General features: G+C 41.6%; 1 protein-coding gene across 1 annotated transcript in view; it reads left to right on the forward strand.

The window, feature by feature from the left end:
- The window catches only part of GPD2 (glycerol-3-phosphate dehydrogenase 2), a 119262-nt gene that overhangs the window by 20838 nt on the left and 83305 nt on the right, over positions 1 to 15119 (forward strand). Inside the window, exon 2 of the mRNA XM_075829303.1 lies at positions 7669 to 7776. Coding sequence (XP_075685418.1) covers positions 7678 to 7776 — 99 coding nt within the window. The 5' untranslated portion in view covers positions 7669 to 7677. The remainder of the gene's footprint in view (positions 1 to 7668; positions 7777 to 15119) is intronic.

Below are 15119 nucleotides of genomic sequence, written 5' to 3' on the forward strand. Positions count from 1 at the left end.
CTCTGTGTGTAATGAATCTATAGAATATGTGAGTTTCACTTTTTGAATTGAATTACTGAAATTAATTTACTTTTTGCTAATATTCTAATCCATTGAGAAGGACGTGTGTGTGTCTGTGTGTATATATATGCGTGTGTGTGTCTGTGTGTATATGTATGTGTACGTACGTACGTACGTACGTACGTGTGTGTGTGTGTATATATATATATATATATATATATACAGTGAAGGAAATAAGTATTTGATCCCTTGCTGATTTTCAAAGTTTGCCCACTGTCAAAGTCATGAACAGTCTAGAATTTTTAGGCTAGGTTAATTTTAACAGTGAGAGATAGATTATATATAAAAAAAAAGAAAATCACATAGTCAAAATTATATATATTTATTTGCATTGTGCACAGAGAAATAAGTATTTGATCCCTTTGGCAAACAAGATTTAATACTTGGTGGCAAAACCCTTGTTGGCAAGCACAGCAGTCAGACTTTTTTTGTAGTTGATGATGAGGTTTGCACACATGTTAGATGGAATTTTGGCCCACTCCTCTTTGCAGATCATCTGTAAATCATTAAGATTTCGAGACTGTTGCTTGGCAACTCGGATCTTCAGCTCCCTCCATAAGTTTTCGATGGGATTAAGGTCTGGAGACTGGCTAGGCCACTCCATGACCTTAATGTGCTTCTTTTTGAGCCACTCCTTTGTTGCCTTGGCTGTATGTTTCGGGTCATCGTCGTGCTGGAAGACCCAGCCACGAGCCATTTTTAATGTCCTGGTGGAGGGAAGGAGGTTGTCACTCAGGATTTGACGGTACATGGCTCCATCCATTCTCCCATTGATGCGGTGAAGTAGTCCTGTGCCCTTAGCAGAGAAACACCCCCAAAACATAATGTTTCCACCTCCATGCTTGACAGTGGGTATGGTGTTCTTTGGGTCATAGGCAGCATTTCTCTTCCTCCAAACACAGCGAGTTGAGTTAATGCCAAAGAGCTAAATTTTAGTCTCATCTGACCACATCATTCTCCCAATCACTCTCAGAATCATCCAGATGTTCATTTGCAAACTTCAGACGGGCCTGTACATGTGCCTTCTTGAGCAGGGGGACCTTGCGGGCACTGCAGGATTTTAATCCATTACGGCGTAATGTGTTACCAATGGTTTTCTTGGTGACTGTGGTCCCAGCTGCCTTGAGATCATTAACAAGTTCCCCCCGTGTAGTTTTCGGCTGAGCTCTCACCTTCCTCAGGATCAAGGATACCCCACGAGGTGAGATTTTGCATGGAGCCCCAGAACGATGTCGATTGATAGTCATTTTGTATGTCTTCCATTTTCTTACTATTGCACCAACAGTTGTCTCCTTCTCACCCAGCGTCTTACTTATGGTTTTGTAGCCCATTCCAGCCTTGTGCAGGTCTATGATCTTGTCCCTGACATCCTTAGAAAGCTCTTTGGTCTTGCCCATGTTGTAGAGGTTAGAGTCAGACTGATTTATTGAGTCTGTGGACAGGAGTCTTTTATACAGGTGACCATGTAAGACAGCTGTCTTTAATGCAGGCCCCAAGGTGATTTGGAGCGTGTAACTGGTCTGGAGGAGGCTGAACTCTTAATGATTGGTAGGGGATCAAATACTTATTTCTCTGTGCACAATGCAAATAAATATATATAATTTTGACTATGTGATTTTCTTTTTTTTTTTTTATATAATCTATCTCTCACTGGTAAACTTAACCTAGCCTAAAAATTCTAGACTGTTCATGACTTTGACAGTGGGCAAACTTACAAAATCAGCAAGGGATCAAATACTTATTTCCTTCACTGTGTATATATATATATAATATATATCCCCCTCAACTTCCACCAACCCACAATTATATATTCCATCAACGTCTGTAGTTTCTGGGACTCCACTGATATATAGTGGATACCTAGTATCATAGGGGCCGCAGGGCTCACTAAAGCACAGCGGCTCTTTCGGCTTTTCTGCTGGCATGGTGCTCTTCTGGTAAAAAGCCAAAGTAAACTCATCTCCTTTGTTTTAGGCATCTGTGCGGGTCTCGGCGGTTAGACCTCCCTCATTCGGACATCTTCTCAATATGTAATTAATATAACTATTATTAATGACTCTGAGTGTAACCGATGCCTGTTGTATCCAAATAAGTGAATATTTTAGATACAACAGAATTCAATGCAGGGAACACAGAATACTCGTGTCATCCCTGTAAATAAAGCCAATTAGTTTATTTTCCACATTAGTCCAGTCAGATGCAAGAAAGGGGCTCATCAATAAAGTAATATGACATCATGTACAAAGTTAATGTGTGTCGCTTTAAGCTGGAGAAGTCCATAACGTTGGCTACTGTTCATATCTGATATTTTGGAAAAACCTTTAGGTTTGGGATAGTTGGTGGATAAATGAGCCGTAACTGACTCACGTGTCTGGTTGATGTTACATGGAATTGTGTGTTATCAATCGAATAGGGCTGGTCTGATAATCACCAGCACATAAAACACTGTATCACCGTAAACCATCCCTGTGACTCACACCGACTTCTGTACAGCGTTCCTTTCCTTGCCCAGTTCTGATTTTTTTTTTCTTCTAAGACCAAAGTACATTACGTAGGAAAGAAAATGTGCGATAGGCGCAGGGTCTAATGCAGACTGTTAGTCACTATATGAGACACTCCGTGCTCCTTATGTCAATAACTGTTCCCGAGGTAAGATTCACGAGATTCCAGAAACCTCATTTGGGTCAGAGTTACGGGCTCGCTGCCCCAAACCACGAACCGAAAAACAATGCTTGTACGTAATGAGCTGGATCAGGTTCGCGGCATCCTGAAGGAAGCAGAACATTTGTAGGTGAGACGGCTGCGGCTGGCATGGGATCTTACATTGCCCCAAGAAAACACAACATGGATTTGCAATGATTTCCTCCTTGGCATTCTGCCCTGCTGTTCTATGACAGATACCAGCTGTTTTGGTTTTTGCCTTGTCCCTGCCACAGACCCTTTTACTCGGTCACTGGGCATGTGTACAAAGCCACACTTGTCTATGAACTCTCCGAATTGATGCCAGATTTCCATTTCTGCAGCTTAGCGGGGCCTCGCTAAATCCTTTCACAGTCACTGCCTGGCATTGAAATGCAGCTTAGTGGAAGGGGAATGTTCAGGGCCGGGTTGAGAAATTCTCTACTATTGTAAAGTGAAGGTATGCCCTGGGTGAACCTATTCAGTAATTGCATAAATAGCATCTCCCTAATGTTTTTTTTGGGATTAATTTCTCTTACAAACAAGGGCATTTTGGTAATACCGAAATAGGACTGGGCAGTGCCCTTTCAATGCCCTATATGTCCAGTAGTCTGGTCATGGACTGAGAGGAAAGGAACTTGACTTGCCTCCTGTATTATTGGAATCTGACAATAAGACGATATTATTGATCTTTAGGCAATTTTTTTAAAATGAAATTGGTGTGTATTCAACTTTCCCTTTTAATCAATGAGATTTAAAGAAATAGGCGCACTTTATAACTTTTATTGATTTCAATGGAGAGTTGGCCTCGCCCTTCACGTTTGTTGGGGTCCCAGAAGCAGGACCTTTACCATTGTGACTATTATGACATTTCTGGTTTATTAAAATCTAATATGGGGAAAGCCCTTTAAAGGAACACTCCGAGCAAAACGGATAAATGTTATACCTAGTGCAGGGCCTGAGGGGTTGGTGCGTAACACAAGGAATCCCAGTGTCATGCTCCACCCCCACAGAGCTTGCACTTGACATAACACAGTGTATCCGTTTTGCCTGGAGTGTTCCTTTAAGGTAATATATTATCAGCTGAATGAATCACAGGAGTCAAGTAAACCATGTGCAAAGAAATTCTTTTGAATGAAATTTTTATTTGATTGCCACTAAAAAACAAAGTTGCTATTGGTGGAGTCTGAGTGCCTCCTAAAATTTTACAGTACTTGGAAAAATGTCCTCTAAGGGTCTATTCAAAAGGTGCAGTTAACAGCAATATGACCGCCGTGTGAATATACCAGAATTCTGCAAATGTTTAACATTTTGGTTTGTCCTAAAAAACGGCTACATCTGCTTTGTAAAGGTGACAAGTACCTTCATATCTGTCCTCCAACCCTGTTTCTCAGCTGAATACTCATTGTTCAGGATGAATGAGAATAAATGTAGAATAATCCAGTCTGGTCTAGGTAGAAATATGAGTGTGTACGGTGGCCTGACATTGAAAGTGCGGAGTGGACCTATAGTACAAAACAAGGGCATGACGTGTCTGTTTTTAGTAAACACTTGTATTCCCCATGTAATAACAATTCTGGAACATATTTTCTTAAAACTCTGTTTTGAGCTCTTCCTCTGTTATTCCTCCTAGAAATAAATGAATAAATTGACAGCTGGGTGTTACTATTCCACTTGTCAAAGGGGAGTGTCCCTACACAGTCTCACTCAGTCAGCACTGATTGGACAGTGTCAGTCTTTGTAGGGACACACCCCCAACTGGTAACCCCCAGTTGTCATTTTATTAATAAATTTCTAGGAGGAATTACAAAGGAACGGCACAACGTAGAGCTCTAACTAAAGCTGCTCCAGAATCGTTATTTCACGAAGAATACAATTATTCACTAAAACAGACATGTCAGGAGAGGTGACTGGTTCTCCTTAAAGGGTTTGTATGAGATTAGAGAAAAGGGTCTGGTTTTTTTTCCCCAAAAACAACGCAACTCTGGCGGACCCTGCTCATCTATGTATTGCATGGTTGGCCAATCATTTGATAGTCGGCATGTAATACCACATTTTCCCTGAAGCTGCTGCAGGGGCTGTGTATGGTTAGTTGCATGCTCCCTCTGTAATAATTGCTGATGCCCAGTGGTTTCTGAAGCCGACTTGCATCAATCCGCTGATCGCCAGGGTGGCTTTAATTCACACTTGTGTATTTTGGTCAGTATTTCGCTTTAGTATTCGCCAGATAAAATCAGGCATGGAACACAAACAGAAAAAAGAAATGGAGAGATTGGCACCCTGCCGTGTTTTGGACCCACTCCCGGTTTTATCTTACAAGGACCGAAGCAAAGTACTGACCAAAATACCCAAAAGTGGCCTAAGAATGGGCTGTCTTGATGACAGAAGTAGCTGAGCTATTGTTCTCTGTTATCAGCACATTGTAGCATGGGAGATAGTGATGTCCGGGTTCTTTAGGTGTTTTTCACAGTGGACAACCCCATCAGATTAAGAAGTAAAAATAATACTAATGAAAATAATTCCAGATGATATTTGTAGAAAATGAAAGTTCAGTTCAAGTTGGAGTATGTGGATTTCAGGAAAGTCCTACACCCTACACTTTCAGGAAAGTCCTGAGTCTCCATTGTGTTTTTATATAAATCCTATCCTCTTGTTAAGAATATTTCGTCTATTGGTTATTGTGGTCTCCAACACAATAATCCACTAATGGCAGCTATTATAGAGGTTGTCACCCAGATTTGCAGTGGTCCCGACTTGCTAATAAACCTTCATTATTATGCTACTTACATTTCCTTATGCACAATTATTATTCTGCATCGCTTTTGTACTTTTCTGCATGTGTCAGTCTTCACTGTCATTTTGGCATTCTGTTCATGAACCAGAAACTCCGGGTGAGCAGTGATAGAGGTCTGAGACTACTGGCGCTTGACACTGTGTTGCAGTGCATACAGTTACCTTGTGGCGGCAGGAGGCCTCCTGGAATAGCTCATTAAATTGCTTGAGTTTTCACCACGGTGACGTCTTTATTTTAAGAAATCAACCTGTTTTTTGCTGTATCCAAAAACTTGTACAGTAGCAAGTGGAATATGAGGTTGAGCCGTGAAGCTATTTCATGTTCCAGCGGTGAGCTCCACCACATACATTAATAGCACAGTGTTTGCCCAATGTGTCATCTGGCTGGAAAACGTGGCTCATAAATCTGCATAATAAATAAAAGCGTTTACTTCGTGGAGCAGAACCTGAAAATGCGTAGACGAACTTATTGCACTTGGCAGTTGAAGGCTTCAGTTTCCTTAAAGAAGAAATATTACTAGCAAAGTAAAACACAGTGGACTTCTAATGGAGCTCGCTGACTGTTTATATGACCGGAGTGGTAGCTAGGCTTTCCTTCACCTGGGGCAACGATTTAGCTTGCTACCCTTGCCAAGGTAGAGTGGTTTGTTGGTGCACCCCCTGGCACACAGCACTTGGGGAACATGACCCGCCAACTCCCTTTACAGCTACTCCTCCGGTGCCAAGTCATGGATGGTTCGGGAATTTTCTGGGCATAGAGATTAGTCAATTATCAAATGCAGCAACGGCTACGCAGCCTCCTTCTTTTCAAAGGTAAATTTTGCTTGGTGTTGATGGGCCATATAAAAATGTTGCTACCCTTTAATTGAAGGAACACTGGAGCAAAACTTTATGCATAGTGCGGGTCTCGAAGGGGCGGTGCACGACACAGGGATTCAGAAATCATAAAGCAACTTTGCAAATAGTCATGTATAAAAATAATTTTACCGTTTTTGTGTATACAGCTCCTATGCAGACTTATGTGTGTCAATGTTTACAAACCGAGAAACCCTGTGTAGTTGGATTTTGCAGTCCTACTCCCTTCTACCTGTCCGCTATTTCTTGAAACCTACCAAATGTACATTGAAGAAGTAGGGGACAGATAGAAAGGAGTATAACTGTAGAATCAGACTACACAGGGTTTGTTTGTAGTCTGTAACCATGGAGACACATAGCTCTGCATAGTAGCTGTGGACACAAAATCATAGGATATTTTTAATCAAGATTATTTTGATAAGTCGATTCATTTATTTGTAGTGCATCGGAATTACACAAGAATTGGTCTGATAAGTGGACATATTCTTGAAACGCAGGTTTATTAAATATAGAGAGAGCCTTATACTGTAGCGTGCACGTAACAACGACAACCGTGCTACTGACTTGTGACATTGTCTTACACGGCGATTCATTTCTTGCAAGGAATTTGCTTCGTATAAACGTTCCTTGGTAATGACATTCTGAACGTAGTACCTCTAGTACTTTATATCAGATACTGTTCCTTCATGGATGGAGTGAGACGACTTAATACCCAAATTATGAGCACAGGTTCCTCTAGTAATTCGGCAACCGTACCCTTTTTTTTTCCCCCCTGGATTCACGCTATTTTTATTCGTTATTTATCCATATAGCAACATCATCTTCTGTGGCGCTGCACAATTAGGGTAAAAGTATACAACACATACAGGAGTAATTGGCAGTGATTTCTTCTTTCTATAATGTATTAAAGGGGTTTTCTAATGAAGGTGCCCACCCAACGAGCCACCGCAGGTCCAGCTCCTGGAACTCTGTCCTGACGATCAGCTGCTATCGCCGGGGGAAACTTATTTTGGCCATACAAAAAATTTAGTATTACATGCCGGTCATTGAAATGAGTTTCCAACAATGTAATAGTCGGCCGGGTCCACCAGAGCTGAAGATGCTCTTACTTAGCGACTCTGCACTGGCTCATAAAGGAGGGTCCCGAATGGGTAATGCCCCTCTATGATGTTCATATGCCCTAATAGGATATATGGACAAAGGTTGTCTTTATCAGACAACCCTTTTAAGCTAGTTCTACATTGTTAAATATCAGCCTAATCTTGTTTTTTTGTTTTGTAGTGAAAGGAAATGGCGTTCCGAAGTGTAATTCAGGGGACCCTTGTTCTTGGAGGTGGTGCTGTGGCAACGGTATTTGGCCTCTCACATTTGACAGACAAAAAGAAAAAGGTAATGTCCAAAGTTGAAATCAGTGACCTAAAGGGTTTGTCCGGGTTCGAGTCAGTCTGTGCACATTAAAGTCGCCATCATCATCGTCAAAATAATGTTTATAGCCGTATTCGGTGTTCTCCAGCACAGGGCTATGTAGCAGTACCATAGACTTAAACTGTCAATCACTGTAGCAGTCCCGTCTACATAGAGGCCCTTACATTATGAACATACAGACAACAGTACAAAGTAAGGCTATGTTCACACAGAGTTTTTTGACGTGGAAACCGGGCCGCAAAACTCGTCAAAAACGGCCCGAAAATGCCTCCCATTGATTTCAATCGGAGGCGTCTTTTTCCCGCAAGTGGTAAAACCGCCTCGCGGGAGAAACAAGGGACATGTCCTATCTTCGGTCGTTTACGCCTCTGACCTCCCATTGACTTCAATGGGAGGCAGAGAAAGCGTATTTCACAGTGTTTTATGCCCGCGGTGTTCAATGCGAAAATCGGCGCACAGGGAGAGGAAAATCTGCCTGCAAAAAACTGTGTGAACGTAGCCTAATGGAGTATATATGTACCTATACTACAAAGGAAAATTCTGTGCTGATTAATTTCTTCATACAACGGTTCGGGCTTCATTTATCTGTTACAGAACAAATCTGCAAAGAAATAGTTAAATGATAAAATTCTGTCTGCTTACAGCCACTAGGGGGAGCGTAAGAGTTTACTGCAGACTGTTTATACTTCGAACTCAATAATAAAATAGTATGCAGTTATCTCCCCCTAGTGGTGACAGCAGGCAGCCAGAGTTTTTTCATTTAGCTTTAGACTTGGCTCTGTGTAGAAAAACAAAGCTCCGACCATTATAAAATTATATTAAAGGTATATTCCCATCTCAGAGATTTATGGCATATCCAGAGGTGGGACCCAAATTTATCTCTACAACTGGACCCCCTGACCCCCATCCTACCTTCTCCTGCTATCTCTTGCTGTGCTACACTGTTCCTGTAACTCCCATAGAAGTGAATGGAAGCCATGGAAACGGCATAGCACAGCGTGCTACAATATTTCCGTTATTAGGAAACTACGGAAACAGCGTAGCTCGCCGTGTAACACTGTTTCCATAACTCCTATTCGCTTCTATGGGAGTTACAAAAAAAGCGTAGCTCCGCGAGCTTGGATGTTTCCATACTCTCAGGAGGTGGGAGAAGGTAGGACAGGGGTTGGGGACCCCATTCTATTGATAGGTGAGGGTCCCAGAGGTGAAACATTTATGGCGTATCCTATGGATACGGGCCCAACAAACATAAACGTTATAACGCCATTTAACTAATGCGTGCTAAAAATGGCTAAACAATGCCTGAACTGGTAAAGATCTTATAAAAGGACTAGAGTTATTCAAGATTGAGGGGACTGGATATATTGAAGTCCCTCATATGTGGTCAGGACTGAAATGGACTGTTCATCCTCATCTTCCTAGTTCACGATTAGACTTCCAAATCTACAGTGAACACTCAGGAAGATGAGGATGAACAGTCCATTTAAGTCCTGACCACATATGAGGGACTTCAATGCAGGAGGGCAGCAGAAAAAAGAGTAAGTATTGAGGTATGTCATTTCTAAGCTTTTCAAATTCTTTGGCACTGTAATGGCGGCCATTAGTGCTTCTTACTCCGAATCTGTTACCTTTTGTGAGAGACGAGATTACTTGAAAATTGCTGAAGAAAATATTGGATTTGATACTAGAAGACAACTTGGAAAGTTTCATATTTTGGATTTGCCCTGTAATGTAAGTCCCTTTTTAAAACCATATATTTTTTAGGTCTAAAAATCGGCGCTGATGAATTTCCTAGTTTTACTTTTTACAGTGGTTGAAGTTTTGCTTTTCAGATGCAGAGCTCCAAATCCCCTTCATAGACTTATAGCGGTTGCCTCATGAAGACAACCCACTTATTAAAACGAAGCTGGCACAGCAATCGACTGATCGCTGCGAGTCCAGCTTCTCTCCCCCCCCCCCCCCCCCCGGAAATGAGCGGAACTATAGGCGAGAAATGTAGCATTACATGGCGGCCATTCAAATGAACAGCTGTTACGTGTACAGGCCAGTTGCTCCAAAGCAAGAGCTGCTCTTAAAGAGCGTCTCTCAGTTCTGGCAATTAAAGGGGAGTCCTAAGCAGGTGGGCCCCTGTCTATGATGTCCATATGCTCGAGGAAAGGGCTTGTCATCCTGAGACAACTCCTTTTAAAACATAAGATTCTAGCTGCTGCAGCCACCACTAGAGGGAGCTAACTGCATACTGTGTTATTGAGTTCAATGTACAAATAATATGCAGTAAGCTCCCTCTAGTGGTGACTGCAGGCAGGTAGAATATTGCATTTTAAGTGTATGTCTATGCAGAGGATTTGGTGCTCTGCATCAGAAGAACAGAGCTCCGACTGCTATAAAGATATATTAAGAAATTAATTAGCACTACATTTTGAACCTATTTAGATAAAAAAATAAAATCATGTCCAATACATGAAATAAGATAAATAAAACTCTTTTAGAAAAAAAGTTAATTTTTAATATTACAAAGTGATACAAATAATCTAACCGCTCTATTCTAAGACCAGAGATATTTCGCCTCATGCGATGTTCCTTTAATTAAAGGGAAATCTGCCGAGTCGGCTTTAAAAGAAGACGGCGTTAACTGGCTGAGCACGTTTCTATAATTGCCCGTTATTGATTGGGCGAAGTCTTTGATGCAGCATTGTATTCTGCTTTATTGTTAATTGTATTGATCTAAATAATTGTGAGGAAGGGAAATACACTTTATTTCATCACAGGAAGTGCCACTTGGATTATAATATCAAGAATAGGGGCTATAATGAAGTAGTTTGTTTTAATCAAATGACAGAAGTTGTGCGGGGAAAGTCATACTGGGATTTACTCTGACTAATGCTGCGATAAGTGGTTTTACTATTGCGAGATGATTAAGTTCTTTTAATTAGGTGTTCTAATTGGCTAATCTGCCATGTTGGTTCATCAGTGAAAAGACTTTTGTTGAATTTTACAAGGTGCTTAAATCTGGATAAGAAAAAATGAAGCACTTCAATTATTTCTTATTCCTGAATGTATTCTTAGCAATTATGTTTTCATATGTGGTTGAAATCGGGTCCTTGTGCAGATCTTCAAAGAACCTTTCAAGCATGCTCGCTTAATTTTTTTGTCGCATCTTAGAACGCCGATGAAAATCCCTCTGTAGAAGTGACTTAATCTGTTATGATTTGGATAGGATCAGACACAATTACAGTAAAGCGATACTCCGGGTGTAGCAGAAATTTCAGTTTATCGCCCTCTCCACTGCTGTATTTAGTTATCTGTGACCCCCATTAATGACATAGGCGTTCACAAGGCTTTGATTTTCCTCTCCTCATCCCTTGTGCAGGTACATTGTAAAATTGTTACCAACCCCTTGTCCCGAGTTGTGTACAAATAATACATTCGTGTAGATGTGGAGGAATAAATCATTTATACATCGTTCGGGCCAGAGCAGGACACGAATACAAAATACCTACACAGGGAGGAATGGGAGAGTCAAAATATCAAGTGTATCACAGGGTGGTGTGCTACTAAGATCGACAGAGCTGGGGACCCCGCTACCTTTCCATATATCCGGCAATCCGGTGTAGTTTCCCTCCGGCGAGATATAAAACTGCCATAGGGAAACTGATGCCAGGAACGATACCATTGGAAAACATGGGATCAGTTCTGGTATCAGTTTCATCCGTTTCTACACCGGATGCCTAGCTTTGCCAGACAGAAGAACCCTGCATGCAGTATTTTTCTGTCCACCTATGGATGCCGGAACGGTGCACAAGATATCCGTTATGTCCAGCTCCGGATTGAAGAGGCTGTCCCGTTTGGGGGCTATTTTTATACTGTTGGCCTATCTGCAGGATAGGTCATCCGTATATATGATCGGTGGGGGTCCGAACTGGTCAGCTGTTCCGGGGCTCTGGTCACAGTATAGCGGCTGTGCGTCAGTACTACAGCTCTTCTCCTAGTCGAGGTAATAGGAGCAGAGCTGCAGTAACCCAGCACGGCCGCTATATAGTGGTCAGATCCTTTTGCTTCCGGCACCAACCCTGCATAGCTTCTGGCACCAGGAGGCTGCCAGACCAGTTGATTGGTGCGGGGTCCGGATGTCCGATCCCCACCGATCAAATACTAATAACCTATCCTGTGGACAACCCCTTTAAAACAACTGGCCGGACGCAACTGATATATGTATACCCAGCCATAGGTTTGGGAAGAATACAGTTAGGCAAAACTGAATTTTTTGCATTTTTAATATAATTAGGTCTGTGTTATGGCTGAAACACACAGACCCCTGTGGTTCTACCAAGCCCAACTCTGATCACCACAGAACCGCGGGGGTTCCAGGTCTTGTGGCCATAATATTTCACACGGCCGTAATATAACCCCAGAGATTTTGATAGAGGACATGCTTTAAAGATACAATAAACCGGGGGCGGGTTAGGTGGACCATAGTCCCTGGGCTGTGGGCTGTTCCTTTTATGTGTAATATTACATCCAGCTCCATTCTTCTGGAGAAGTAAATCAATTACTTTCAACTTTGCATAAATCTTCACGCCCCCTTGCCAACCTCTGCTGAAAGAACATGGCGGTAACCGTAGTTGCTCAACAGTTCTTCCGCTTTACAACATCGTTTTGCTTTTTGCCTACCGTACGCCATGAGTAATGTTAATTGCATTTAATATTTTAGATTAAGCGTGATTTACACTGCGCTGCTTTATCTCGGTGTTTAGACTGAACTAATTTTTACGACGAGCAAATAATTTCCATATTAAAACGCAATGAATAAAACAGTTCTTGAATAAAGTAGGTACCGCCTCAATGCTAATAAATAAATTTCAATAAAATAGCGACATACATTAACTCTTCCATTAGCGGGATCTCACCGCGCCGTGGAGGATGAAAGCAGTTGGTGTTTAAGAGAGTCATTTGCATGAAATTCAGCACTACACTCAAATTAATACTGGTAGTGATTACAGGACAACCTGCTTGTTAATTGCCTGTAGTCTTTAAATATGCACTTCTTTCAGAAATAGACACTAATTATTAGATCTTGTTTGCTGTTACACCATAAGTTGCAAATGTCTAGGAAGGCTGGGAAAATTTGCAATTCTAATGGGGCCCGAGTACGGGGAAAATTGATCTAATCATTTAAAATGAGGGTTGCATGCAAAATGAATAAAATGTTTCCCTGAGATTAGGAAATCTTTAATGTAGGTTTATCAAACATTTGCTTTCATAAGTTCACTTTTGTAGATTTAGTCTTTCGACTGGTAACTTGGTGAATTTATTAAATGGAATTCTGCTGGATATTTAACAAAAATGAAATAATTATAAAAAAATGTTGAATTGATTGGGAAAATTACCATTTTTATTGACAAAAATTAATTATTTGGATAATTTGAAATGCTTTGTATTCAAATTGCCCACTTACCCAAATTAATCACAGACCTACTGAGTTCAACTTAGATCATTATTGCGTTTTATTCGGTTCACTAGAACTGCGGTAGGTCTGGGTATTGCGGATGTAATGTGGACGCTAAAATTCAGATGCGTTCAGACCACCTGAAATCGGCCTAAGGCTTTGTTTGCATCAGTTCTGTTTTGGTGCCCTTTATTAAACGGTATAGCATTTTTATTTCCCAACCAATCGTCTTTTTAAAATTAAGGTAACTAAAAAAATAAATAATTTTCCTTGCCTATAAAAATAGTGCAGACTGCTCTAAGTGGCCCCTAGTCGATCTTCTGTGGACAGTGCAGAAGGTAGAGTGCCAGGGGTCCGTTGTGTAACGAAAGGCCTTCATGCAAAAATGTTTTCCTCTTTTTCCCTTTTGGGTCATGTTTTTTAGGTAATTGTCCTAATATTGTGTAGGTCCCCCTCGTGCTGCCAAAACCACTTTGACCGTTTGAGTCTTGGACTCAATAAAACCTGTGAAGGTGCCCTGTGGTATCTGGCAGCAAATCCTTTAAGTCCTGTAAGTTGTGAGGTGCGACCTCCATGGATCAGGACTTTTTTTTTTCCAGCACATCCCACAGGTGCTCGATCGGATTGAGATCTGGGGAATTTGGAGGCCAAGTCAACATCTTGAACTCTTTCTCATGTTCCTCAAACCATTCCTGAACAGTTTTTGCACTGTGCCAGGAGCATTAGGGATAAGGTTACCATGAAGGTGTGTAATTGGTCTGCAACAATGTTTAGGTAGATGACACATGTCAAAGTAACATCCACATGAAGGCCAAGACCCAAGTTACCCAGCAGAACATTGCCCAGAGAATCACACTGCCTCCGCCAGCTTGCATTCTTCCCATAGTGCATCCTGGGGCCATCTTTTCCTCAGGTCAGCGATGCACACCCACGCGGCATCCACTTCACGTAAAAGAAAACATGATTAATCAGACCCGGCCACCTTTTTCCACTACTCCATGCTCCGGTTCTGATGCTCACGTGCCCATTGCAGGCACTTTCAGTGGTGGACGGTGGGGTCAGTATGGGCACTCTGATCGTTCTGCGGCTACGTGGCTCCATGTACGGTAAGCTGCAATGCCCTGCGTGTTCTGACACCTTTCTTTCATAGCAGCAGGAACTATTTCAGCAATTTGTGCTACAGTAGCTCTTCTACGTGATGGGACTAGATGGTCTAGCCTACACTCCCCACGAGCATCAATGAACCTTGGGCGCCCATGACACTGTCGCTGGTTAACTGGTTGTCCTTCCTTGGGCCCCTTTTTGCAGGTACTAACCACTGCTTACCGGGAACACTCCACAAGACCGGCCGATGATCTGACCCAGTTGTCTAGCCATCACATCCTTTCGCTTACGCATTTTATCTGCTTCCAACATCAACTTCAATAACTGACTGTTCGCTTCCTTCTAGTTCTCTTTAAGACTATGGATTTCTCTAGCAGGTTTATTTTTATTTTATTTATTTTTTTAAGTAATTTATATATGATCAAACTTTTAAGGTTAGTTTATTTTTCTGAAATCTTCACAACTATTGTTGGTAAAATAAAGTAAGAGGTCATGAGCGCCTTGTGCTGTAGCTCAACCCTCTCAAGGTCCATATTATATTTTGTCCACTTCTACACTTATCTATTGTTTTTTTTTTTTAAATCTGGCTTTTGTCAGTCATTCAGCTATCGTTCTATCTTCCTGTTTTTATTTCCTTTCCTCTTTTCTCTGTGACTTGTATGAATGAGACATTTAGGGGTCAGTTTAGGCTCAAACAGAAGTTGGTCGGCTGCATCACATTATTTGTCAAGCAGAGGTTAAGGGATACTGGGCGCAG

The sequence above is a fragment of the Rhinoderma darwinii genome, chromosome 6 (assembly GCF_050947455.1).
Source record: "Rhinoderma darwinii isolate aRhiDar2 chromosome 6, aRhiDar2.hap1, whole genome shotgun sequence".
NCBI lineage: Eukaryota > Metazoa > Chordata > Amphibia > Anura > Rhinodermatidae > Rhinoderma > Rhinoderma darwinii.